The sequence below is a fragment of the Carassius auratus genome, chromosome 2 (assembly GCF_003368295.1).
Source record: "Carassius auratus strain Wakin chromosome 2, ASM336829v1, whole genome shotgun sequence".
Taxonomy (NCBI): domain Eukaryota; kingdom Metazoa; phylum Chordata; class Actinopteri; order Cypriniformes; family Cyprinidae; genus Carassius; species Carassius auratus.
In genome coordinates, this window is record NC_039244.1 from 24,677,127 (window position 1) to 24,701,830 (window position 24,704).

Sequence of the window (24,704 nt, forward strand, 5' to 3'; positions counted from 1 at the left end):
CTCCTGCTAAACGGGTCCTTTTTGAGTGTCTGCCAATGCCTGTACTAGACACTGTTGAACACAAATTATACCACACTGATACAGCTGGAGAATATACACAACGAAAGATTATATATATTTGGTCAAATGGTTCAATCAGAAGTCGGTTTTCTTATAGTCATCAATATTTATTATATTAACACATTAGCTTTTTTATGGGATACAATCATAAAGATCAATGTACAGAAAAAAGACAAGGAGAAAACAACAACAACTTCTTGGCATATGCACATCCCCATGGTGTATGTATGTAACTGTTGAAGCCTTGGTACATGAAGCCTCAGGAAAATATTGTTTCCCTAATAGTTGTACAAACTATAATTTTGTAAATAATTTAAAGCAAAAAAAAAAAAAAAACATGTTTAAAAATTAAATAAAAATCTAAAGATTTCTGTTGCCCAAATGGCACAGTTTTGTGTGTACATAATACTGTATATGTACAGTTTTACTGCTTTAATTGAAAATGACTGCAAATATTGACAATGCTCAGCAGAGGGCGGCACTGCATCAACTATGAACAATATTGCTCTCTCTCTCTCTCTCTCTCTCTCTCTCTCTCTCTCTTTCTCTCTCACACACTGTGTAGGTTCCACTGAAAATTCCTAGAATTTAATGCTACTAAAATAATGAAAAGAAAATATTTTTTGGGAAGAAGTGCAAGAATGGCAAAAGCTGTACATTTGTGCTTAAGACTTCTCAATGGCTGAAACACATGACTGAAAGTGGCTCTCAGAAGGGTTAATGAGAGTTGTTCAGTACATTCTCATTACAATGTAATTAAAATGACTGAATCATGTGGAGAACACTGGCCTATTCACAGTAATTGTACCATTTTAACTTTTTTAACTGCATCATATTGATATGTTCATACTCAACAAAGTTGGGAACTTGATCATGTCCATTAAACCAAGATGCAATTGTTCAGCATGAATGCAATCATACTGTGCTTCTACACATGCTGTTGATATTAAGGGCTTTGTGGCTTTGTGAGATGACTAATGGAGATTTCTGAGGCCTTGGAGCTGGTGGCTCCCCTGCCAGGTTTCCAGTGGGTTCCCTTTTTACGAGGTCTGCTCTGATTACATCTGCCGTTCAGGTTAATGTCGCCGCAAACGCTAAACCACCACCCACCTAAAGGAAACAGCAGCAGTCATCGGAAGAAAACTTAGTTTGCAATTTCAAAGAACACTATTATGCAAAAGCACTGGGACTACCTAAAAAAAATTTAAAAATAAAATAAAAAAAAGATTTATATTCATATATATATATATATATATAAATGTGTTCTTTATTTTAAATTTTCTTGAAACTTCAGCCAATTCATCAACATTACATTAATTTTTTTTGTCCTGTAATCTGTTATGTATTAATCTGAGAAAAAATGCTGAATTTATCTTTACCCCTTAGTTTCTGTTCAACCCTGTTATGTTATGATCTTTCTGGCATCATATAACAAGGTAGCTTCACAGTCTTTATCAGTGTTTTCATATGGTAAGGTTAAACATTGGCTGTTCAGCTTTCTATTTTACAATATTATATATATATATATATATATATATATATATATATATATATATATATATATATATATATATATATACAGTCTTGTTCAAAATAATAGCAGTACAATGTGACTAACCAGAATAATCAAGGTTTTTAGTATATTTTTTATTGCTACGTGGCAAACAAGTTACCAGTAGGTTCAGTAGATTGTCAGAAAACAAACAAGACCCAGCATTCATGATATGCACGCTCTTAAGGCTGTGCAATTGGGCAATTAGTTGAAAGGGGTGTGTTCAAAAAAATAGCAGTGTCTACCTGTGACTGTACAAACTCAAAACTATTTTGTACAAACATTTTTTTTTCTGGGATTTAGCAATCCTGTGAATCACTAAACTAATATTTAGTTGTATGACCACAGTTTTTTAAAACTGCTTGACATCTGTGTGGCATGGAGTCAACCAACTTGTGGCACCTCTCAGCTGTTATTCCACTCCATGATTCTTTAACAACATTCCACAATTCATTCACATTTCTTGGTTTTGCTTCAGAAACAGCATTTTTGATATCACCCCACAAGTTCTCAATTGGATTAAGGTCTGGAGATTGGGCTGGCCACTCCATAACATTAATTTTGTTGGTTTGGAACCAAGACTTTGCCCGTTTACTAGTGTGTTTTGGGTCATTGTCTTGTTGAAACAACCATTTCAAGGGCATGTCCTCTTCAGCATAGGGCAACATGACCTCTTCAAGTATTTTAACATATGCAAACTGATCCATGATCCCTGGTATGCGATAAATAGGCCCAACACCATAGTAGGAGAAACATGCCCATATCATGATGCTTGCACCTCCATGCTTCACTGTCTTCACTGTGTACTGTGGCTTGAATTCAGAGTTTGGGGGTCGTCTCACAAACTGCCTGTGGCCCTTGGACCCAAAAAGAACAATTTTACTCTCATCAGTCCACAAAATGTTCCTCCATTTCTCTTTAGGCCAGTTGATGTGTTCTTTGGCAAATTGTAACCTCTTCTGCACATGCCTTTTTTTTAACAGAGGGACTTTGCGGGGGATTCTTGAAAATAGATTAGCTTCACACAGACGTCTTCTAACTGTCACAGTACTTACAGGTAACTCCAGACTGTCTTTGATCATCCTGGAGGTGATCATTGGCTGAGCCTTTGCCATTCTGGTTATTCTTCTATCCATTTTGATGGTTGTCTTCCGTTTTCTTCCACGTCTCTCTGGTTTTGCTCTCCATTTTAAGGCATTGGAGATCATTTTAGCTGAACAGCCTATCATTTTTTGCACCTCTTTATAGGTTTTCCCCTCTCTAATCAACTTTTTAATCAAAGTACGCTGTTCTTCTGAACAATGTCTTGAACGACCCATTTTCCTCAGCTTTCAAATGCATGTTCAACAAGTGTTGGCTTCATCCTTAAATAGGGGCCACCTGATTTACACCTGTTTCTTCACAAAATTGATGACCTCAGTGATTGAATGCCACACTGCTATTTTTTTGAACACACCCCTTTCAACTAATTCAACTAATTGCCCAATTGCACAGCCTTAAGAGCGTGCATATCATGAATGCTGGGTCTCATTTGTTTTCTGAGAATCTACTGAACCTACTGGTAACTTGTTTGCCACGTAGCAATAAAAAAATATACGAAAAACCTTGATTATTCTGGTTAGTCACATTGTACTGCTATTATTTTGAACAAGACTGTATATATATATATAATAAATTGCAGGGCACACTGGAGCTTTTTTTTTTTACAGTGCTACCAGAATTTAGTATATGAATTCTAAATAGCCTACTGTGGCATAATTCTAACCACATGCCTGACCAGATACTATATTTCTTCAGTAAGTATTCTGAAAGTTTTTATGCCAGGATGTCTCTTGAGAACACATTGGGCCTAGGAAGGCAACAATATAAAATTAGAAAGCTGGTCAAATTGGACATACTGTGAAATTATGTAGTAAAAAGTGATACTAAAAGTAGGGTGTTAAGTTTGAGACTTCTCAACACCAATCACAGGGCGTTCAATTGTGCTCCACTCTATAATCACAGACGGAACATATTCAGTTTATGAGCACAACATTCTTGATTTAACTTACCACTGAAGTCCCCAAATCCATCCTCATTCTTCTCCCAGGACAGGTCGAAGTCCACAGAGCCATCATGTCTGCGCTGGATGACAGTGAACACTCTCTCTGTGGAAGACAGAGGACAATCACCTCTGGCTCTTTTCAGAAATCAGAGATGTGAGAAAGAAAATGCCTTATCCTTACTCTCAGTGAACTGACAAGAAACGGTTGTGACTCTTGAGGTTTAATGACATATAGGCCACAGGATATCTGTCGTCGACTGAAGACCTCATCGCAGTCCTTTGGAAGATCTGCAACACAACCTGACACGCTGGTTTACAACTGAACAGAAGCAGTGACAATTTCCAGAGCACACTATCCCTGCATCCCATACAACTAAAGCTCCCTTCAGATGTGAAGTATGGAAGATATCCTGAGATGCTGTTGCTTTAGGTTTTCCAGTCCACACTTTCAGAAATTTCCTGGATTCGGGCAGAGTTGAGCTAGATAGATAGATAAATAAATAAATAAATACACCTTTCATAAGGAGCTTTCCAAATCCCATATCTGCCTCAGGTTGCTCTTTCACTGCAAGTGAAAAGGTGAATGTCATGACATTTGCCAAGGATGGTAACCCATACTCAGAAATGCTGCTCTGCATTTAACCCATCCAAGTGCACACACACAGCAGTGAGTAGGGAACACACACACACACACACAAACACACACACACACACACACACACACACAAACACACACACACAGCAGTGGGCAGGTAAGAAATACTGCTGCTGCACATACTGTATAACATACATGAAGTTACCATTCTACATCTGAAGAAACAGGTTTTATGTGGTATAGAAGCTGAGGGAGGTTTTAAATGCTTGATTTTTTTTATCTTAATAATACTTTAAAGTTGAATTGGGTAAAGAGTTGTGTCAATTCTCCAGAGTCTATTTGGTATTTTATCCCACACAATATAAAAAATTTGGTAGCACTTTATTTTACAGTCCTGTTCCTCATGTACATTCTATGTACTTATTATAGCAATTACAATAACTATGTAATAACTAGGTACTAACCCTGAACCTACCCCTAAACCTAACCCTACCCCATGCAGTTACCTTGCGTTACCAGAACTTTCTTAGATAAATACACTGTACGTACACTATAAGTACATGTTAGTACACGTACTGTAAAATAAAGTGCAACCAAAAATTTTTTTACACTACCATTGAGAAATTTTAAACAAACTATGTTACAGACTTTTCATTAAGACCCTAAAGAATCATATCTACTTGTGGAAAATGAGCATCTGATGACCCCTTTAAATCGGCAACCCTGGAACGCAAATAAATGCCCTAACATATAAATCATCTTGCTTGTTAACATTTGAGAACATTCATAAATGATGTTCTGTTTCTATCAAAGATATTGAAGATGTTACTGATCTGTCCTTACCTTGAGCATGGAGATTTCAGCAAGCTGCTCAGCCGAGAGCAAACTCTGGGACAGACAGCTCAACTTCAGATTGATCCTCTCTTCTATGATTTCTTCCACTTTGGAAAGATATCATAGAAGTTTCAGACCCTTTATTTCCTCATTATTTGTCTTTGTTCTTCCTCCTCCTCATCCTCCTTGGTCTCACTGGCCAGCACAGAAAGTTGGCAGAGGGATTTGTCAAAGATATTGAGCTTTTGGAAAATATCGTTGATTTGATTCTTGGTTTTCTGCACAAAGTTCCTCAGGCTATGGCCCAGCTGTAGGAGGACGTTTGCCAAAAGCCAAACTTCATCCAGACCGGCAAAGCGTAAGCGACTCTCTGTCTGATGTTCAGGAAAGGTGGGTTCTGTAGGGAAGGAATGAGAGGATGCCAGAAGGAGCAACAGTACAAGCAGTTTCATGATTGCTTCTTTAGCCTAAGACTATGGTCCTCACAGCCCTCGGAGTAAGAGGCCTAAAGTTTTGAACTTCTTTTATAGTCCTCCTCCCTTTAATCATTAAGCAGGGTGATGTTGACTTTCATAAATCCCAGCACTCAAGTGAGTAAATAAAGGGTTGAAATGCACAAATACCATACAATTTCAGCCTTATTCACAACAACATACACATGCAACATACAATTTTAGAATCTGTCCAAAGGATCTGTGAAGATAAAGGTTAAATGATCAAGAAGAGTGTTAGATTAGACCAATTAGTTCATAAATGTTCTATTTGGATTCTTGGTGTCATTTGGTTTTGAAAAATGTTTCCAAATTTACATTTTCATGTTCAAGAATTCACAAAAGATCAGAATTCAGTCGGCAAGTTTGCACACTGAACAAAACTGTGGCATATCCAGCGATGAGTAATCTGAATGCCTCTGATTGGTTATTGCATTAATAAGCTCAACAGAATCGTGTAGTTATTGGTAATAAATCGCAACGCTGTAAAAGGAAATATGATGCAACACGAGAAGATCTACATTTAATGCCACAATTAATCATTTTACAGCACTATTAAAAATATTACATTTATTTTATTTTAACATGAAATATTTTAACATTTATTTTGATGTATTTTGTCTTACAAATATCATGAATTTATTATTTATAAATATTATTACACTTAATTTGAAATTACTGTGTCTTATTACAAAAAAATATGTAAATAGACCTTGGTGATTGTTTTTCAAATATTAATAAGCACTTTTCCAGAATATTTTCATTCATGCATTTGGCAGACACTTTTATCCAAAACTACTTACATTGCATACACATTGTTAAAAATAAATACAGTAATAATAATTTTAAAAAAAGTTAGTTTCAATAAACACTTAATTTTAAGGCAGTCAGATTTCTTACTTTTGTTAAACCAACCATGGAATTTATTTATTTATTATTATTATTATTATTATTTTACAGTTGGACACTGTGGCCTAATATTTTTTTACATCTTTTTAGAATTCCTTTCATAGCTTTTTTAATAGGTCAGAATGGAGCATATTTGACTTGCAAGCTAGTTTTGATTTGGAAGAATCGAGAAAGAAAGGGTGGTGTTGGCGCAGTAGATAAGACACATGCCTTTGGTGTGAGAGACATGGGTTTGAATCTACTGTGAGACACCAATGTGTCCCTGAGCAAGACACTTTACCCCTAGTTGCTCCAGAGGTGCGTGACCTCTGACATATATAGCAACTGTAAGTCGCTTTGGATAAAAGCGTCAGCTAAAAGAATGACCTGAGGTTTCCAGATTGTTTTGACAAGATGGAGGGAAAATACAAGTCTCTTGTATAATCTTAGTATACCACACACTGTGAAAATGTGCACAAGACAGACAGTAATTTGAATACTTGGCTGGCTTGTAAGTGACTGTAAAACAGATTGGCATTCCACAAAATGGGAAATGGCGAAACAGTTCCAGAATTTCCTAAAATAGTGAGCCTTAGGATCAGTTCACTCAGAATGTTTTTTTTTTTTTTTTTGCAATACTGTGCTTCTATTTAATTGTATTTCCTTTAACTTTGCCCAAATAATATTGCTCAAAATTAAAAGAAAATGAACAAAATTAACATTTTATAGCAATTTTTCAACCAAAAAATAAGAACTGTTCCAAATATCAGCTAAGTTAATAATGGTAGAGGTGCACTTTTGAAATTAAATGTCCTGTCCAGCATTTGACATGCAACTAATAAAAGTCAGTTTCAAAGTAGTCAAAGTAGACCGATTAGAAGAAGCTGCAGGCAGGGACAGCATTTCCAGCTTGAGTAATTGTGCGTTCATGTAATGTCGGAAAGATTGTATTTACAAGTTGAACAGACATGAACGGTACCACAAAGTCATATTTACGAGCGATACACTGATTCGTTTTTTAGAAAAGATAAATCACCATCTATGCTTTGACCCAAGTTACTTGAAAGCAACTGACGTCCGAATTACAACTTCTCAACTCGTATCTTCCCAGTACACACCATAACACACTGCATTTGAAATTGAATACTTCGCTACAATACAGTATACAAAAAAAACTGTACGACAAAAGCAGTACATATGAATTGCAAAAACAGTACCTAGATGACCTAGTACTTCCGCCAACATTTCGGATGCGACTTTGGGCTGAATTTAGATTTGCACACTAGCATACTAACAGTAAGTCTGAGAAATAGTAATAATGATGCTTGCCTTAGCAAATACGACTAATAATGTGCTATTAAATTATAATAAGGAAAGGAAGTTTTTTTTTCCATGAGTTGATGCAGCACTATATATGTTACCATTATTTTGCAATTTAAGTGGCAACTTGCCCTTTCAGATTATGTAGTGTGCACTAGATTTGATGTCCTCTGGTCACTGTGGCAAAATAACCCCTACAGTTAGCGATGGCAGCTACTTTAATTTTGAAAATCAAAACATACCAATATTGCCCAAGTCTCTCTCTCTCTCTCTGTATGTGTGTGTGCAGTCTTTAGGCTACGGCTGCTAATATCATCAGCTCTGGGTTCATAGCTCTCCAGCGTCCTACTAAAACTAAAACTAACCATTAGCTATAACTATGCCACTGCGCATTGCCATATGGCTGTGAGATTATTTCTTATTTTCCTGAAAGATGGTTCTGCTTCCCTCTGCCTTCTATTTAAGCAGAGACTGCGAAAACAGAACACAGATGATTATATAAGGGGGCTGATCGCTACAACTTCAAGCACACTTGTTCCTGACCTTCACAACCCGAGGACTAAAAAGAACAATTTGTGAAATCGGTTCGGTTTAAATCAAAGCAGAATTCATTCAAACGTAAATCAGAAAGCTTCCAGTTGAAGGTTTACTTGCATAAGGAAGACACTTTAAAAAATTTTAATTAAAGTAAAATGGATTAAAGCTTTTATTTACAATTTCTCATTGACCAGCAATCTTTATGTCCATCCCTGTAGTTTGCTGTTTGTATGGTTTGAACAAGGATTGATGAAGTCATATTTGTTATCTAATGTTAGTTATGAATGGGTTTTCCTGAAGTAGAATACACATGGATTGCATACGTAATTTACAACCTTCTATTATATCACTGATGTGTCAACATGTTTGTATATGTAAAAATGCTCTAGTGTGAAGAGATACAACCTTTTAGACAAAATCGGAATATAATTATGAAGGATACTGAAGTTGCAAAATGACAGTAATTTCCACACAGACTATAATGTAGTGTATGTAACATCTAGTTTAGTGGGATCTAAAACGGCAACCAATTACGTCTAACCCTAAAGCTTTAGCAAGTGAAATACCCATATAGTGTAAGTGAAGAATTCATTGGCATAAGTAAATAATAATAAAAAATAAAAAAAATAAAAAGACTTGGTTCAGAAGTGCATTTATTTTGCTAGAGGCAAACCCACATAACTAATTTAATAAACATTGAAGTCATAACCAGTGAAGTGTTTTATATGATAATATAGTTCACTCTCTCCTAGACACAATTAAAAACTGATTCCATTAAAATGAGTTTGCATAACTGAGTTTCTGAAAACTGTAAAAACTGGGCCCATTTTCAGGAAACTGTGTCAGAAAATTGTGCCTGAAAATGTTTATTATTATTTTTTGCATTTAATTTGAATTTTCCTACTCTTAAATTAAAGTATTCTGTCTTTATTTGCTTAAAGACACTTTCATGGCTATTTCTTAACACAATTAAGTACACTTTTAAAATGTACACTTTTTAATAATTCCCCAGTAAAAAATAAATATATATATCTTTTACCATAATTTTTTGATAGTCTTTAAAGTCATGCTTATTTCAGTCTGTTGAATAAAATACTAAGGTCAAGTACTTGATAATCATTTTAAATGTAGTGTATTTTTTTATATTTCATTTAAAGTTTATATTGTTTTAACATACTAAATTGCAGCTGTGTAACAGTTGAGTATTACAAATAAATAACATAAATAACACAAGTTTCAATAAACATTAAAATATATTTATTATTCCATAAATGCTTGTCAGCATATCTTTAAAAGATTATAGAAATAATTATGAAATTCCATATTTATTTACGTCCTACATAAGTGCAGGAAAATACACTCTTAAGTTCAACTAATTGATTTTAATATAACTTTTAAGACCGCAACATTTTCATTTGATTGTAATTAACATCCAATTAAATGTATAAAAAAAAAATGCTACATTCATTTCAAACTCAACTGTATTCTTTTAAGGTATGTTATTTCCATAATAAGTACTCTTTTTAAATGTTTTCTACTACTTTTGCACAAGAAAAAAAAAAATCCATTCCAGCATTTTGAGTCGTCATCTTTTCTAGATTTCTATATTCAATAAGCATTCCCTTGTTGATACTGTTGCTGAAAATCTCCAATAATACATTTAAAATGAAGAGCAGAAGAGAAAGGAGATACATGAAGAATGAATGGCATGTCCTTAGAGAGCCTCTAACACTCTGTGCCCTATACTCATGAAAACCCTGCACTATTTTCATGATTATTATGGGTGGTGAGCACTATGATACAGTGGATTGAATTACACTTAGCGTGTGGGTGGGCGGGTGTAGATGCATGTGCTCAGAGATTCTGACGGGTTACTCTAGGGTCCTCTTTCACCCAGTTTCATGTGGGGCTAGTTTTCTGAGTGCCCCAGATTGTACAAATAAACTCGGGCCCCCTGCCATCACATGGATCCTGTTTTGAGAAACATCCCTCAGATGCAGTTGTGCCCAAAGCCCCGCCCACCTCTCAGTTGTTCAGCCCACCCTCATACATTTATTGGAGGATTTATGTAGATTGCCTTCCACCCACTGGCGCTGATGGGTTTGGGGGCGGAGTCATGGAAGGCCAGAGTGCCCACAGCCCTCCGCACACAATAACACTGCTTATGTTTTGCAAGAATTTTTACATTGGCATTGCTTAAATGCCTTTTGTCTGCCTTTCCCTCTGAAGCCTCTCAGAAGAAGGAGAAAAGTGTAGATTTGAACAGACTTAACTCCAGCACAGAGAGGACACAATGCCAGACTTGTGATGTTTAAGGTAAGATACAGCCCTATAATATATTTAATTTAGTGTTAATATAAAAAAATTAAAATAAAAAAAGTCAAGTCAAAGTGTTTGGGCAAAATTCTAAGGATATCTTTAAACTCAGGGTGTCCAGATTTTTATTTTATTTTTTTGCACTGGAATATAATATTGCAATTAAATTAAATTAAATTAAGTTTACTTTGGATGTCTCATATTGCTTTCATATGATATGTCACTTGTTTATTTTGCACAAACAAATTCTCAGGAAGTCCACTCTCTCAAATGAGATCCAAAGACTTTCTTCTGATGTAGTGATTGTTTCACTAAAACAATAGAGAGATGTCCTTGACTTCTCAATTTGAGCCAGTGAACAGGACTTTAAAAGACTCTTTTTGAATGTTCCCCAGGCACCAAGTGCTGAATGTCCCTCATGTGCTTGATTATACAGTGAGTCAGAATTTACTTTGCTGCACACATGTCTTCTCATGTAACTGGTGTGCGTGCACGTATTGCTGTTGGCACAGAGCCAAGATTGTCAGCATGGTCCAGATACTGTGGACATGGAAAAAATCCCACAGAGGAAGAGAAACGACAACACTATCAGGATAAGAAAGTGTAGATAGATAGATAGAGAGATAGAGAGATAGATAGATAGATAGATAGATAGATAGATAGATAGATAGATAGATAGATAGATAGATAGATAGATAGATAGATAGGCTCTTTTCTCACAGCAGTCATTCCGAAATGTTCAGTAGCAGAGACTCTCCACCACACCCTCTCTTCCTAAAGCGAAAGGGTGATGGGGGTCAGAGAGCAGGAGAACTGATCTTTGGCTTTAGTCCTTCAGCCAGCTCCAAACAGAAGAGAAAGAGTGAGGATCTGAGCCAAGGAAACCACACCACTTACCGGGCCAAACAGGAAGAGTGAAACTTCTGTCTATTGTGTGTGTTAAAAATGTGAGTGGGTGAGAAAGTGTGCAGGACTAGCAGTCTGATTTATGTAAAAGTGATTCAGGTCTACTTGAGCTGTTAAATGTGCATGTCAAAACACAGCTAGCATAACATATATGCTGTTTCTAGAGAAGAAAGAGTGAACAGATTGAGTCATCTGACACATTTTAGTGATACAGTATATAGCACAACGAGGTGAGATACTGCATGAAAGGACACAATTAGAAAAGCCACACAGTAATTTTAAAGATATGCATTTTGCAGCAATGTTTGCTTGTATATGACTGAATGTGAAATTCAAATATAAGTAGTTCCAGTTGTAGCAGACTAGTTTGAAACTCTACGCAGGATAAAATGTTTGTACCTCTCAAGTTTCTAGTTTGGTCTTTTTTCCATCCTCCAATCCTGGCCTAGCACCTTAAATTGTCCGTTCCTTTCAGAGGACACAGTGTTTCCAATTTTGTTCTTAGAGTGGTAGTAGTTTTTAAGTTGTCATGAGTTTCAATCCAATTTGTGGTGTAAGAAAGAATGCAGCAAAGAGATTTTTTCCCCCTAGTGCTGCAAAAAAAGAGAAGGGAACAATAATCATTACTGAGAGGAGTGTGCCTTACTCAATGAACACAGACTACATTGTGAAAGTGACCAAATAAATCCTAAATCTAGTAAAATGGCTGAAATAAGACTCAGTATTAAAGTTGTCTGTATGCTAGAAGCAATTAAGTATTTATTTATAAATATAATTATTTAGTATTTATATTAGAGTTACATTTCAGTATTAAAAAACTTAATTTTCAGTATTAGGACAGAAATAAACTCTACAAGTACTCAAGGGGTCTTCAACGTCAAATTCTGTGCTATTACACGGGATGTGTCAATTTCAGGTAGCTAGTTCTAAACATGTCAACAGTGCAACTTTCTCTAACTTAACTAGCAACTTTCAAACTGCTGCTCCGCCTAACTGTTAACCTGAAAGAGAAAACTGACTGCAGAAGACTGGTGTCAAAGGTGAGATATCAAGCATATGAAGAAACATTTGAGCATTTTAACATATCGTATCAGCATATGAGAGAGGTGAAATTGGGGTTGTGTCAGTCTATGTGTGTCTGTGAGTAAATGTGCATTTTAAACATATGCCCTAACAACACAGTTTAGGTGTATTTACATAACAGGCATGTTCAATCCTGCTCCTGGAGGGCTATTTCCCTGCAGAGTTTACCTCCAACACATCGGCCTGGAAGTTTCTAGTGATCCTGAAGACCAGTTCAGGTGTGTTTAATTAGGACTAGAGCTGGAAGGTGGATTAGACAGCCCAGTGACCACTGGATCTCCAGGATACAGGAAAGATTTGTGTTTCAGAAAAAAAAAAATCATTCAGCCCCATTTTCCTAACAGCATAAGACTATATCAGCAATGCATTTTTTTTTTTTATCAGACATGGCCCATATACCCAAATTGTTATATCAGTTCTTTCAGATCAGTTTGCTTTAGTATAATCAGATACTGAGGTATGTCATAACCAAAAAAAAAAAAAAAAAAAAAAGGTCAGCTCCTGTTTGTTCGTTTGTCTGGCTGATCTCTGATAGAGAAGAACGGTGGAACAGACAGGTATGAAAAAAGAAGGGCAACTATAATTTTAAATAAGATAGTTATTTTTTCTACCAGTGTGAGCAATGCCAAGGTGTTTGTCTGTGTGTATGTGAGCTAGTGTAAGTATTTGGTCTCAGCTATTCGTGTGTTTACTGCATAGCTCACATTGTTTGGGCTGTGGCTGCTTCTGTGGTGCCTTAAAAGTGCTACGTGGTAAAAGAGAGATAGAGAAAGAGAGATGAGAATAGATAGAGAGAAAGAGTAGAAAGAGTCTGACTCTGTAAATCTGAAAAATAATCATGGACAACCTACTTTCATCTCAACTTGTGTTCCCAGCGCTTAGAAGCTCTTGATTCTGTTTCATTTAACACATCAGAGTAACAGTAATGTATTTTTGCCCTCAGGTGGTGAGAGACACAAACTAAAAACCACATGAAGCTGAAAACAGACTTATGCTAAGAACAATGGATACCCAAAAAGGTACTGCAGTTCCAGTGGTCTGAATACATTTGGACTGTTTTGCATACTGTGCATCCTTTCTGCAACTCACCTTTGTGTTTCTCTTTTAGAGAACGGCATCTCTCCAAAAGAGAATGGGAGCCAAAGAAGACCACCCTCCTATTCTGTAGAGACACCCTATGGATTCCATCTGGACCTGGACTTTCTCAAGTATGTCGATGACATTGAGAAAGGCAACACTATTAGGAGGGTGCCAATGCAGAGAAGGCAAAGAGGGAGAAATAATGGTGTCCTGTCACGTAACTTAAGCCTTCCAGGTTATGGATGCAGAAATACAGAGTGGAACTCAGTACGCACTTTATGGCCCAAAACAAAACTGGGAGACTCTCAACAACATTTTGAGTTTCGATCTAGTGACAGTGTTTCGGCTGGATATGCCAGGAGGGGAGAACCCATCTATAAGTCCTTCACATCTGCAGAGATGGAGGCTTTTGATGAGCAGCCCTTAGGATGTTACGTCAGGCCAAATCTCTTGAGAGCCTCCAGTTTACCCTTGACCGTTTTATTGAGAAAACACTCTGAGTCAACGGAGGATCCAACCAGCCCTAGCAGCCCCAAGGAATATCTAATGCAGGAAACCGGCTCTTCTGAAGATGTATTCCATGCCTCCGACAGAAGGATAGGTAGAGCAAACGGGACCCTCCAGCGGCTCACTGCAGCTCTTGAACGAGTTGGGGAATTAGAAGAGGAGATCCGAGTCGTTCCTGAGCTCAAGGCGCAGATATGTATTTTGCAGGAGGAGCGAGAGAGACTTTTGCTCCAATTACATTCCCAAAACAAGACCACCGGGCCACTGGATGTACCCACTGCTCCTCTACACATTAAGAACTGGGACACTTCTTCGACTATCAGAGAAAATCAAGACAAAGCAAGCGATGACTGGATGAACCGAGAATATGACCGGCTAGAGAAAAATGTCAAGGTTTCTTCTGAACAAGTTGATGCAGTTGCAATGACTTCAACTACTGAAAGATTTCTTCCAGAGATTGAAAGATGTAAAACGGTCTCAAGAGAAAGAGATCTCTTAGAAACTGGAGACAAAACTAAGTCTCTCACTGAAAGTCTCCAGAGAAAAGTTGTTTTGCTGGAACAGAAACTTCATGAATTCGAGGTAGAGCTAGACAAGACAAGAGCTTTGCAGAAAGAGCAAGTAAAGGAGAGTCTTCTCAAGGATGAGAAGATCAAGAAGTTGACCGTACAGCTTGAAATGGGGCACACACTGGCCAAGGTGATTTCATCTGAAAGCTCCTTAGTAAGTACACAAAGTCTTGAACCTGTGGTAGAACTGCAGGAAACATTAATAAGTGGGCAAGAGATGCCAACAGTGGAGGCAACTGTTTCTCAAGTTCTGGATGAACCTCCAGTATCACATGCAGATGTGGAGCACCACACTGTAAAACCCGACAAGTTAACTTAACTCAAATCGTTTGAGTAAACCGATTGCCTTGACTGTAATACCCGACAAGTAAACTTAACTCAAACGGTTTGAGTAAACAGATATCCTTAAGTTATGTTAACTCAAACCGTTTGAGGAAACCGATTGCCTTAAACCATTTAAGTTGAAAAAACTAACAGTTATGAGTACTCTGAACTTAATTCAGTTGAGTTCACTGAAAGAAGATATACATTGCAATTAAGTGATTAAGTGATTAATTGAGCTTTAGTGATGAACACCTGCTGTTAACAAACATAATTACTGAAGAAAAGAGAGAAAGGAACAACAGCTGACTTCAGACACAGCCTTACTCAAACCTGACAAGTTATGTTAACTCAAACCGTTTGAGGAAACTGATTGCCTTAAACCGTTTAAGTTGAAAAAACTAACAGTAATGAGTACTCTGAACTTAATTCAGTTGAGTTCACTGAAAGAAGATATACATTGCAATTAAGTAATTAAGTGTTTAACTAAGTGCTGATTGAGAATTAGTGATGAACAGCTGCTGTTAACAAACAGAATCACTGAAGAAAAGAGAAACACAAGAACTACTACAACTGACTTCAGACACAGCCTTAGATGAAATCAACTGAAATAAAATACATGAAATCTCTCAAGATCTGATTAAACAACCCACAAACAGCATCACCAGCTCCACTTATTAATAACCAGACTGACTTTATTTCTGTCAGACGTCTACAGAAGATCTTATTGAGAATGAACTAAGGTTTAGATGTTGATTTATTGTTTCATTTGAAGTAACCATGTTAGAGATCAGTGTTTGCTTTAGTTGGTCTCTTGACCCTTGATTTCTGTCTTAGTCTTTTCTTTGGCTGTTATAACTGTGTGTTTCTAAAACATATTTGTTGTAACTCAAAAGCCCAGAAGAAATGCCATCAGGTGTTAACCTGTACCTACATGTAGATTGTTGTACTTTATAGCTGTGATGATAATTTTTCATTATTATTCACAAATATTGATCTATACATAGTCTAATCTCTGATGAAACAAATGTGTAATTAGTACAAGTGGACCTAACAAAAATGACACTAAGAGCCAGTGATTCTGTGATAATCAGTTAATATAAAAATGATTTCATAAACATTTTGTACACATACATTTGTCTTCTATGCCAGTAGCTCGTCACACACAGACATCAATAATCAGAATATGAACCTCAACAATGGTGACAAAAAACATGCTGCAATGCATGCTGGGTACTATTGTAGTACAAAACTCATCCATGGCTCCCAGCATGCTCTGCAGCATTTTTTTTTTCTTTTATGGTCACCATTGCTGAGGTTCATATTCTGATTATTGATCTCTGTGTGTGACTAACTGACACCATGGAAGACCAAACTGTTTGGAAAGTCTTTGTATTAACTGCTCATTACAGAACCACTGGCTGTAAGTATCACTTTTACTACAGTCAATTTAATTACACAACCCATATTTCATCAGAGATTAGACTCCTAGCAGTTGCATAATAATATATATAATTGGTTGTTATACCAATATAAAGTATAACAACCTACATCTAGGTACAGGTTAACACCTGATGGCATTTCTTCTGGTCTTTTGAGTTACAACAAATATGTTTTAGAAACACACAGTTATAACAGCCAGAGAAAAGACTAAGACAGAAATCAAGGGTCAAGAGCCCAACTAAAGCAAACACTGATCTCTAACATGGTTACTTCAAATGAAACAATAAATCAACATCTAAACCTTAGTTCATTCTCAATAAGATCTTCTGTAGACGTCTGACAGAAATAAAGTCAGTCTGGTTATTAATAAGTGGAGCTGGTGATGCTGTTTGTGGGGTTGTTTAATCAGATCTTGAGAGATTTCATGTATTTTATTTCAGTTGATTTCATCTAAGTCTGTGTCTGAAGTCAGTTGTAGTAGTTCTTGTGTTTCTCTTTTCTTCAGTGATTCTGTTTGTTAACAGCAGCTGTTCATCACTAATTCTCAATCAGCACTTAGTTAATCACTTAATTACTTGAATGCAAAGTTTTAAAACTTACATGGTTTAAATCAAGGCAATCTGTTTACTCAAACGGTTTGAGTTAAGTTAACTTGTCGGGTTTTACAGTGCATGTGAAAAGATTACAAGAGCTCCTTCAGGAGCAATGGGAATGCCTTTGTGAACACGACTCATCAGGGAAAATGTCTTTAGACCACTTGCCTCCACGTGTCTCTACTATTCAAGAGCAGTTAACAACTTTGGTCACCATTCTTTCCCTCTATGTGTTTCCTACTGGTGATGCTTCACAACCAGGTATGACTCCTCGCTCATTTGCACATTTAGGGGTACAGCAAGCTTATAACTATACTAATATGCACCCTTTAGGGGCTGTTATGCAAAAAGTTAAATTTTTTGAGGCTACTGTCTAAGTGACAAGCTATTCTGCCCTAGCTACTGTACTTCTTTTCTTTCAGTGTATGATGAAAATATGTATGATGGTCTTTTGTAGCATTTCTGTGAATTGCAAGACTATAAAATGATAGAAATTCTTCTTGTAGTAGGAGAGAACCCCAAGAGAGAACATCTGAAGACAATCAGCATAAGAGACAGGTAAATCTATCACCACTATGGGCAATTTTTTTCTAATGGTCTTAGAATAGAAAGTATTTTAGTATAGTCATAACCAGTGACTTCAGACAAATCCACCAAAACAGTGACTTCAGAATACTAATGCTCTTTGACCTTCAACATTCTGAAGTGGGAGCATGGAGACAGAGGAAATAAGTACTGCTATCAAACCACAAGAGCATGCAGAAGTGGATGCTGGCCTTAGGAAGAACACAACTAAAGAAGAAGGCAAACTATGGACCACATGGACAACAGAGTCCAGCATACAAACATGCAAAAGTAAAAATGCAGAATTCAGTCCAAAAGAAGATGCCATAGATGTAGAGACCACAAAACAAGGAAATCTACACAAGCAAACAAGTCAGGCAAGAGATCTAGAGGATCAGATAGAGGAAGAAGGGAATGATTGCATTTCTTTGAGCACGGACTCAGAACAGAAATCTCTGGCAATGAAGAAAAACAGGTGTGATGAATACATCTTTAGGTCATACAGCAATATGAGATGTAGTAGCTTTCTTATAAATTTAAATACCTATGGAAACCGTTTTTTTTTTCTCCAGGAAAGCTGTTGATAAAGATTTCATAGAGGCATGCTATTTCATGAGAGACCACATGGATAAAGTGTCAGAACCTGATAATGAACTGGTAATAAAAAAAATTTTTATGTGTGTAATATTCCCAGCTTTCCTATTTTGGGTGGTGGTTTGTACTAGTTTGAAGCTAGAAAACAAAGGGGTTGCTATTCTAAGTCCTCCATGGAATGAGACCTGAACCATCACCACTGAACCCTTGAGCAAGTCACATTGGGCCAAATTTACTAAATAGGGCCAGTTAGTATAAGACTATAAAAGTGTCATAAATGACCAATGCAATCTACCAAGAACAGCATAAATTAGAAACTATTGCAGCAATGTCAAGCGCCAAATGGATTAAGACATGCTTTTTTGAGTGTTAAATAATGTCACAAACAACAATTAATTTTCTTGTCTAAACCTAAGTAACTCACATTTCATACTTAATTGAAATACTCTCTTCCAATAAATTTTGCATCTGAAAGGGAAACTCCTACAAATGTATATGCAATAAGGTCAGTTGAAAAAATAACTGTCCATGCCCTTTCATAGCCAATTTTTCACTGTCTCTAATAAATCCTAACAGCAGGCTCTTAACACTAAAAAGAGGGTGTGCACTGGTGAGAGAGCTTTGAGTAAATCTGGCCCTTAATCTCAGGTACCTCCAGTGACATTGTCCTTGCAAGAAGTTTACTGTTAGTTGCTGTACTTTGGAGACAAGCAGCTGATAAATGAATATTTACTACTTCTGCCAAGTTTGACTCTGTCAGAATACGAGTTACCACAGTACCATGCAGAGCTGAAGCTGTCAATTGTTTTGATGTTTTTGTTGTCCTGTTAAGTCATACCTCTAGTATTGGTCTTCTTTGATGATTTGCAGAGCCAGGCTCTCACTGTGGTGTTCCAGCAGTGGTTTCACATCTCTGCTGAGGAGGGAGCATGTACCGACACTGTTGCTTTGTATCTCAACGAGGTTAACTCACAAACACCCACAGTCCTTCAGTTCCTGGTCAACATGGCGGATGATAATGGGAACACCGCCTTGCACTATAGTGTGTCTCATTGTAACTTCAGCGTCGTTAAGCTCCTTTTAGACACAGGTCAGTGTTAACATGCATTTTTTTTCTCATTGGAAATAAATGTTTTAAATACTGTACGTCTTTCATTATGGTTATTTTATCTTTGAATTCTTTGGGGCTAATGAAAGCAAAACACATACTTCCAAGGGAAGAGTCACATTCATTATTATAGACAGCATTTTATTCCTTCATTTAAATTAGTACTGAAGTGTCAATAGAGTGGTGCAGGAATGAGTCCTAAAGTCCGAGTTTGCATTTTTTGGATGGATGTATATTTATTTATTTATTATTATTTATTTTTTTAAATACATGAAATAAGGTCTGTGGTTAATAGAAGACCCTTTTCCACATTTTATTCCATGACATAAAATTTTTCGGTAATAGCCCCATTTTTATTTTTTTTTTGACTTTTGCCTCTTTTGAAGAAGTTGGTTTCTAACAAGTGGCTAAATGGAGCTACAGAAGTACTCAAACTTTCCAACTCATCTTGGACAATGGATTATTTGTGTGTGCTATGCCGTTTTGTGCTTCGCATGTAGCATGGTTAGCTTAGCAACATGCTAACATCAAAATCTTAATATATCAAGCATTATCTCTGTGCTTCTTGTGAGTACTGCTATATTTTTAGTGTGGCACACATGTTGCTGCCTAAGTAGAGCGTTCCAAATCTGTCACTTGTTGAGTTCTATTTAATTTTGGATGCTGCCTTAGAAGGTGGTAGACAGGGTGGCAGCTCACTAGGGCTTGAACTATTTTGTCCAAATAACATTTTCTTTGAATACTCACCTCCAGGATGACCTGCTTCCAATTTTCATCCATTGCATTTTCAAACAGAAAAACAGTTCAAATAAAATTTTCATTGCAGTACAACAAGTGCCAATATTTACAAAAGGAATAAACCTAAACTGAACTAAAGGACACTTCTAGTGTTTTCTTCTGTTTAATCTTAGGTGTATGTGAAGTGGACCTGAGAAACAAGTCTGGCTACACTGCTATCATGCTGGCCTCCTTGACAGCTGTAGAATCACCAGCAGACATGAAAGTGGTCCAGCAGCTGATGGAGCTTGGTGACGTCAATGCCTGTGTTGGGCAGGTGATGGATGGCATTAGCCAGTTGGCACACTTTATATCAAAATGATTTGTTTGAAATGGACGGCTTATTTGCAAAAAAATATTTGCATACTCTATAACATTTCAGAAGAGTAATGTGTTTTCTTCTGTTGTACATAAATGTGTCTTTAGGTGGGACAAACATCTCTTCACTTGGCAGTAAGACATGGACGTGTTCCAATGGTGCGTCTCCTGCTAGAACAGGGAGCAGATCCTAATGCCCAGGATCACGCAGGAACCACTCCACTGATCAGCGCCTGTGATCGGGGACACATCAACATTGTTCGAATTTTGTTACAGGAAGCAAACTGCGATGCCAATTTAAAAGACAAGGTAATTTCTTGTGTATGTCTGTCCAAACCTTAACAAAAAAGAAAAACACCTAACTGTATGTTCATCCAACAGTTTTTTTTGAAAAGTAAAAATTAAATGTAAAAAATATGGCCATGATTTAACTGAAATAAGGCAACAAATCAATAAAACATGCCCATGATTTTATTGTGAGAACAAATTGATCAATTGTGGCGACTATATATATATTTTGTTTCAAATGTAAATTGAGGGACTCAGTAGAAATTATATTAATTCTTCTCAGAAAAATTCCTCTGTATAGCCAACATGCAAACCCAAAGGTAAAAAGATTTGAAAAGTTTTATATCATGATTTATGGTTAAAAATAAAAATTGTAAAAAATATATATATATATATATATATATATATATATATATATATATATATTTTTATTGTCAGGTTTTACATAATGCTTTTAATGTATTATATATTTTATATAATATTTACATTGTAAAATCACTTTTTACTTCATTTAATAATGTAAATTTTTATGTTGCTTCCCCTATTTTTTTAAAATTAAAACATAACTGCACATGAATGCATAAAAGTAGCCTACTTTGTAAAAGAAGTGAGCTAATAATTTATACAGGGTAATTAGAATATGCACTGTAACAAAAATAAAAGCTGACAATTTTAGCTTTTAAACTATCCATAATGGCATGACCTCCATTGTAAGGCAATAACAAAAACTAGTTAACATAAGCCAACTGTATGTCAACTATCCTTGCATTTCATAAAAATGCAGCATTTTCCCAACTTTAATAATTTTATTGAAAAGAAAGAAAGAAAAGAAACTTCATTGGAGGAAAACAACAGCTCTTTAGAGTAAGTTCAGTGTGGGTTAAAAGGCAACAATGAGCCATTTCTGTCAGACAGTTCTGTAACAAAGTGCCACCTGCTGGTCACAATCCTGTCTGACCCTGTTAACATGATGTTAGCCTCACACTCTTCATTCAGCTACAGGAACTCACAGCCTTCAGTGTACAAATAACGCTGGCTAAATGGTGGTCTAATCACTTTATGCGAGAAAGGAGAAATCCTTGCTTGGCAGCTGAAATAATCCCACACAGACGTGCTTTTATCAGCTCTATACGAGAGAATGAGAAAAGAATGTGGATGCATGTAAGACAAAATGAAAGCTGTCAAGTCTGCTCGCCCACAGCTGAAACTAGAGCGTTAGTCAGGTCACATCTGCGTCACATTACAACTGAAGAGCTGTTCTGAGAAATAATACATCTTCTAAAACAGAGCAGGTGCTGTAAACACTTTCTGCAGTCTTTCAGATTGAATTAATGTCCAACTGTTCGATTCATACATGACATTCAGGGAATGGTTTTACTAGAGATGGTAGCAGTTTTAGACTGTTACTAAGAAACCCCAAATCTTTCAATACAATATACACACTACCACTTGAAAATCTGGGATCAGTATGATATCTTAATGTTTTGAAAGGAGTCTCTTATACTCATTAAAGCTACATTTAAAAACAGTAATATTGTTACAGTAATACAGTAATAAACAGCTTTCTAGATGTATAAATCATTTTTAATTCCTTTTGTTTTTACTCATTGAAAGTTCAAAAGAGCATTCACTTGAAACTGAATTTTTGTTTTGTAACAATTTAAAAGTCTTTTCTGTCCCTTTTTATCAATTTAATGCATCCTTTCTAACTAAAAGTTTACATAGAAAATGTAAAATTTTACTTGACCAAAAACTTTTTAACAGTAATGTGTATATTCTACTTTTTTTTGTTGTTGTTTTGTTTGTACACACACACACACACACACACACACACAAACACACACACACACACACACTCATATAATCATAGTATTTAGTAAACATGCTATGAATTGAGATATTTAACAAAGATATTTCAATGTAAAATCATGAATTCTGATCTGAATGTACACACTTTGCTAGTAACCATGCAAAATGTCAGCCTATAGCCTAATTTAAAAATCAAAAATGAAAATGGGCCAAATAAGAATTTAAAATTTCAGATTCATTGTCATATGATTGATATTGAACCGTGGATGTGGTACCAAGCGATGTAATATTATATTGAGAATTGTGGCATTCCTAATCCACATGCTGTTTAGATCTCAGATGTCATGCATTATTGTCTATCATATTCATACATCTCTGTTTTGTCTCTAGGGTGGCCGCAGTGCGTTATCTCTGGCAACACAGGCCTCTCACACAGAGATAGCAGACCTCCTGAAAGCCCGCACAGAAACCAAGAGCTCAGACAAATGCAAGGTATCTTAGAGCGGAGCTTGGGTATCTCACTCATTTCTACATTAATAAACATACATGTACAGCAATAACATGTCAATATCTTAAAGCCAGGAAGGCAGTAGTTTGCTAATATAAAGCTTGTCAATGTACATATAACTGTCTCAGAACTGGCAATAACAGTTAAATGTGCATCTTTCCTATAAATTCCACTCAGATCATAAAATATATTTTGTAACCAATGCAGTTTCTTATTTTTCTTCTTATGTACTTAATAAATGAAACTATTCTATTAAACTAGTCCAAATCCTTTGGATGGTTGACTGTGTATTTGAACACAATATGCTTATCCATTGAATGCCAAACAAATCTGACATCTTCAAAGCAGTGTGGTTTGCTAGTCTAGAGGATTTTCTTCAGTACAGTAAATCAGCTGAAGAGAATTCTTTAACATCTACATTGCAGTTCTTTGCCATCATGAAGGTTTATTATTTGCATGAATTGTAAAAGTGTTGTATTTTATGTATTATTTTTTTAATGTACTTATCACGTTTGCAGATATTTAGGAAACATGCTAAATTCACAGTTGCTTCTCCAAAAAACAAGAACTGTAAGGACTGCTGCTTTTTTATAATGTCCGCTGGCTGTTTAATTATCATTTGAAACTGGCAGCTCCGGTAGTAAGAAGAAAGGATTTATCTTGAACACTGTCATGGAAATTATATATAAACTCTAATTAAAGGATTTAATAATCAATCTAAAATGATTTTTTACCTGTATTGTATTAGGCTGTACGTAGTGGATAAGCGCTATGTAAAATGAATGGATGGACGATTCAGCTGCAAGTGCTATCTTCTGGCGAAACACAACATTTCATTCGGTGTGCGACTCTCACAGTGCATTGTGGGTGTTCTCTAGCCATTGAGCATACATTATTTGTTTTAATGTACTCGATATGTCCACTAAGGTTTCGGACATCACTAAAAACTAAGTGCCCTATTTAAGCGAATGGGGGTGATTTCGGAACAGGGTCTGGCCCTGTTCCAAATAGCACACTTCATGACTTACAATGGCCACCTTGTTTACCTGTCTGTTACGTCCACGAGACCGTAGGGTATCCCATTCATCATTTTGGCCTTCAGAAAGGTGCTCATGAGCGCCCCCTTTGGGGCCACTATGCACCCTCGATGCACACTTCTGGCGAGCTCAGCAGTAGACTTCTACCCGAAAGTCAAAGCGGCATTACTTCATGAATGTGTGGACTCAGAGGAAGACTGCAAGGGTTTAGGGTGTGATTTGGAACATGGACACTGTTTTTGATTTGCTCTGTGTGACTCCACCCAATGCCAATTGACCCAATAGTATTTCTGCAACAGTGGTGGCAAGTAACAAAGTAAAAATACTTTACTACTTTACTTAAGTATTTTTTTCGGGGATCTGTACTTTACTTGAGTATGTTTTATTTGCATCTACTTTCACTCTTACTCCACAACTTTATTAAAGACAAAGTTTACTTTTTACTTCGATACATTTCCCCATGCCCGCTTCAAGTATTTATTACAATGATTTTACAAACCAAAAATTTGGTTTTCTTTTGAAAAAAAGAACGCGCGACTTCGCGAGTTCTTTGCCAACATAC

At 36.4% G+C, this 24,704-nt stretch overlaps 2 protein-coding genes across 4 annotated transcripts; one reads left to right on the forward strand and one right to left on the reverse strand.

Moving 5' to 3' along the window:
• Window positions 1-294: 294 nt before the first annotated feature.
• On the reverse strand, window positions 295-5,537 carry LOC113041164 (angiopoietin-related protein 3-like). Its single transcript, XM_026199543.1, has 5 exons — window positions 5,228-5,537; window positions 5,095-5,192; window positions 3,853-3,944; window positions 3,664-3,791; window positions 295-1,170 (listed from the first exon to the last, which is right to left on the reverse strand). Exons 1-5 carry the CDS (start codon window positions 5,535-5,537, stop codon window positions 1,007-1,009), a joined length of 792 nt encoding a protein of 263 aa, XP_026055328.1. The 3' UTR covers window positions 295-1,006.
• A 4,915-nt stretch (window positions 5,538-10,452) lies between these two features.
• LOC113038135 (KN motif and ankyrin repeat domain-containing protein 4-like) lies at window positions 10,453-24,442 on the forward strand. Of its 3 annotated transcripts, none has more exons than XM_026195366.1 (11): window positions 10,453-10,637; window positions 13,570-13,645; window positions 13,735-15,071; window positions 17,217-17,400; window positions 17,649-17,697; window positions 17,846-18,178; window positions 18,276-18,360; window positions 19,168-19,387; window positions 20,317-20,459; window positions 20,609-20,809; window positions 22,988-24,442. In XM_026195366.1, the coding sequence occupies exons 2-11, from the start codon at window positions 13,618-13,620 to the stop codon at window positions 23,096-23,098; spliced, it is 2,691 nt and encodes an 896-aa protein (XP_026051151.1). In that variant the 5' UTR covers window positions 10,453-10,637; window positions 13,570-13,617; the 3' UTR covers window positions 23,099-24,442. The 3 variants fall into 3 exon arrangements, with proteins under 3 accessions (XP_026051151.1, XP_026051132.1, XP_026051141.1); XM_026195347.1 differs by having other exon boundaries at window positions 10,454-10,637; window positions 17,646-17,697; window positions 22,988-24,440; XM_026195356.1 differs by lacking the exon at window positions 10,453-10,637 and adding an exon at window positions 12,760-12,844 and having other exon boundaries at window positions 17,646-17,697; window positions 22,988-24,441.
• Window positions 24,443-24,704: the final 262 nt, after the last annotated feature.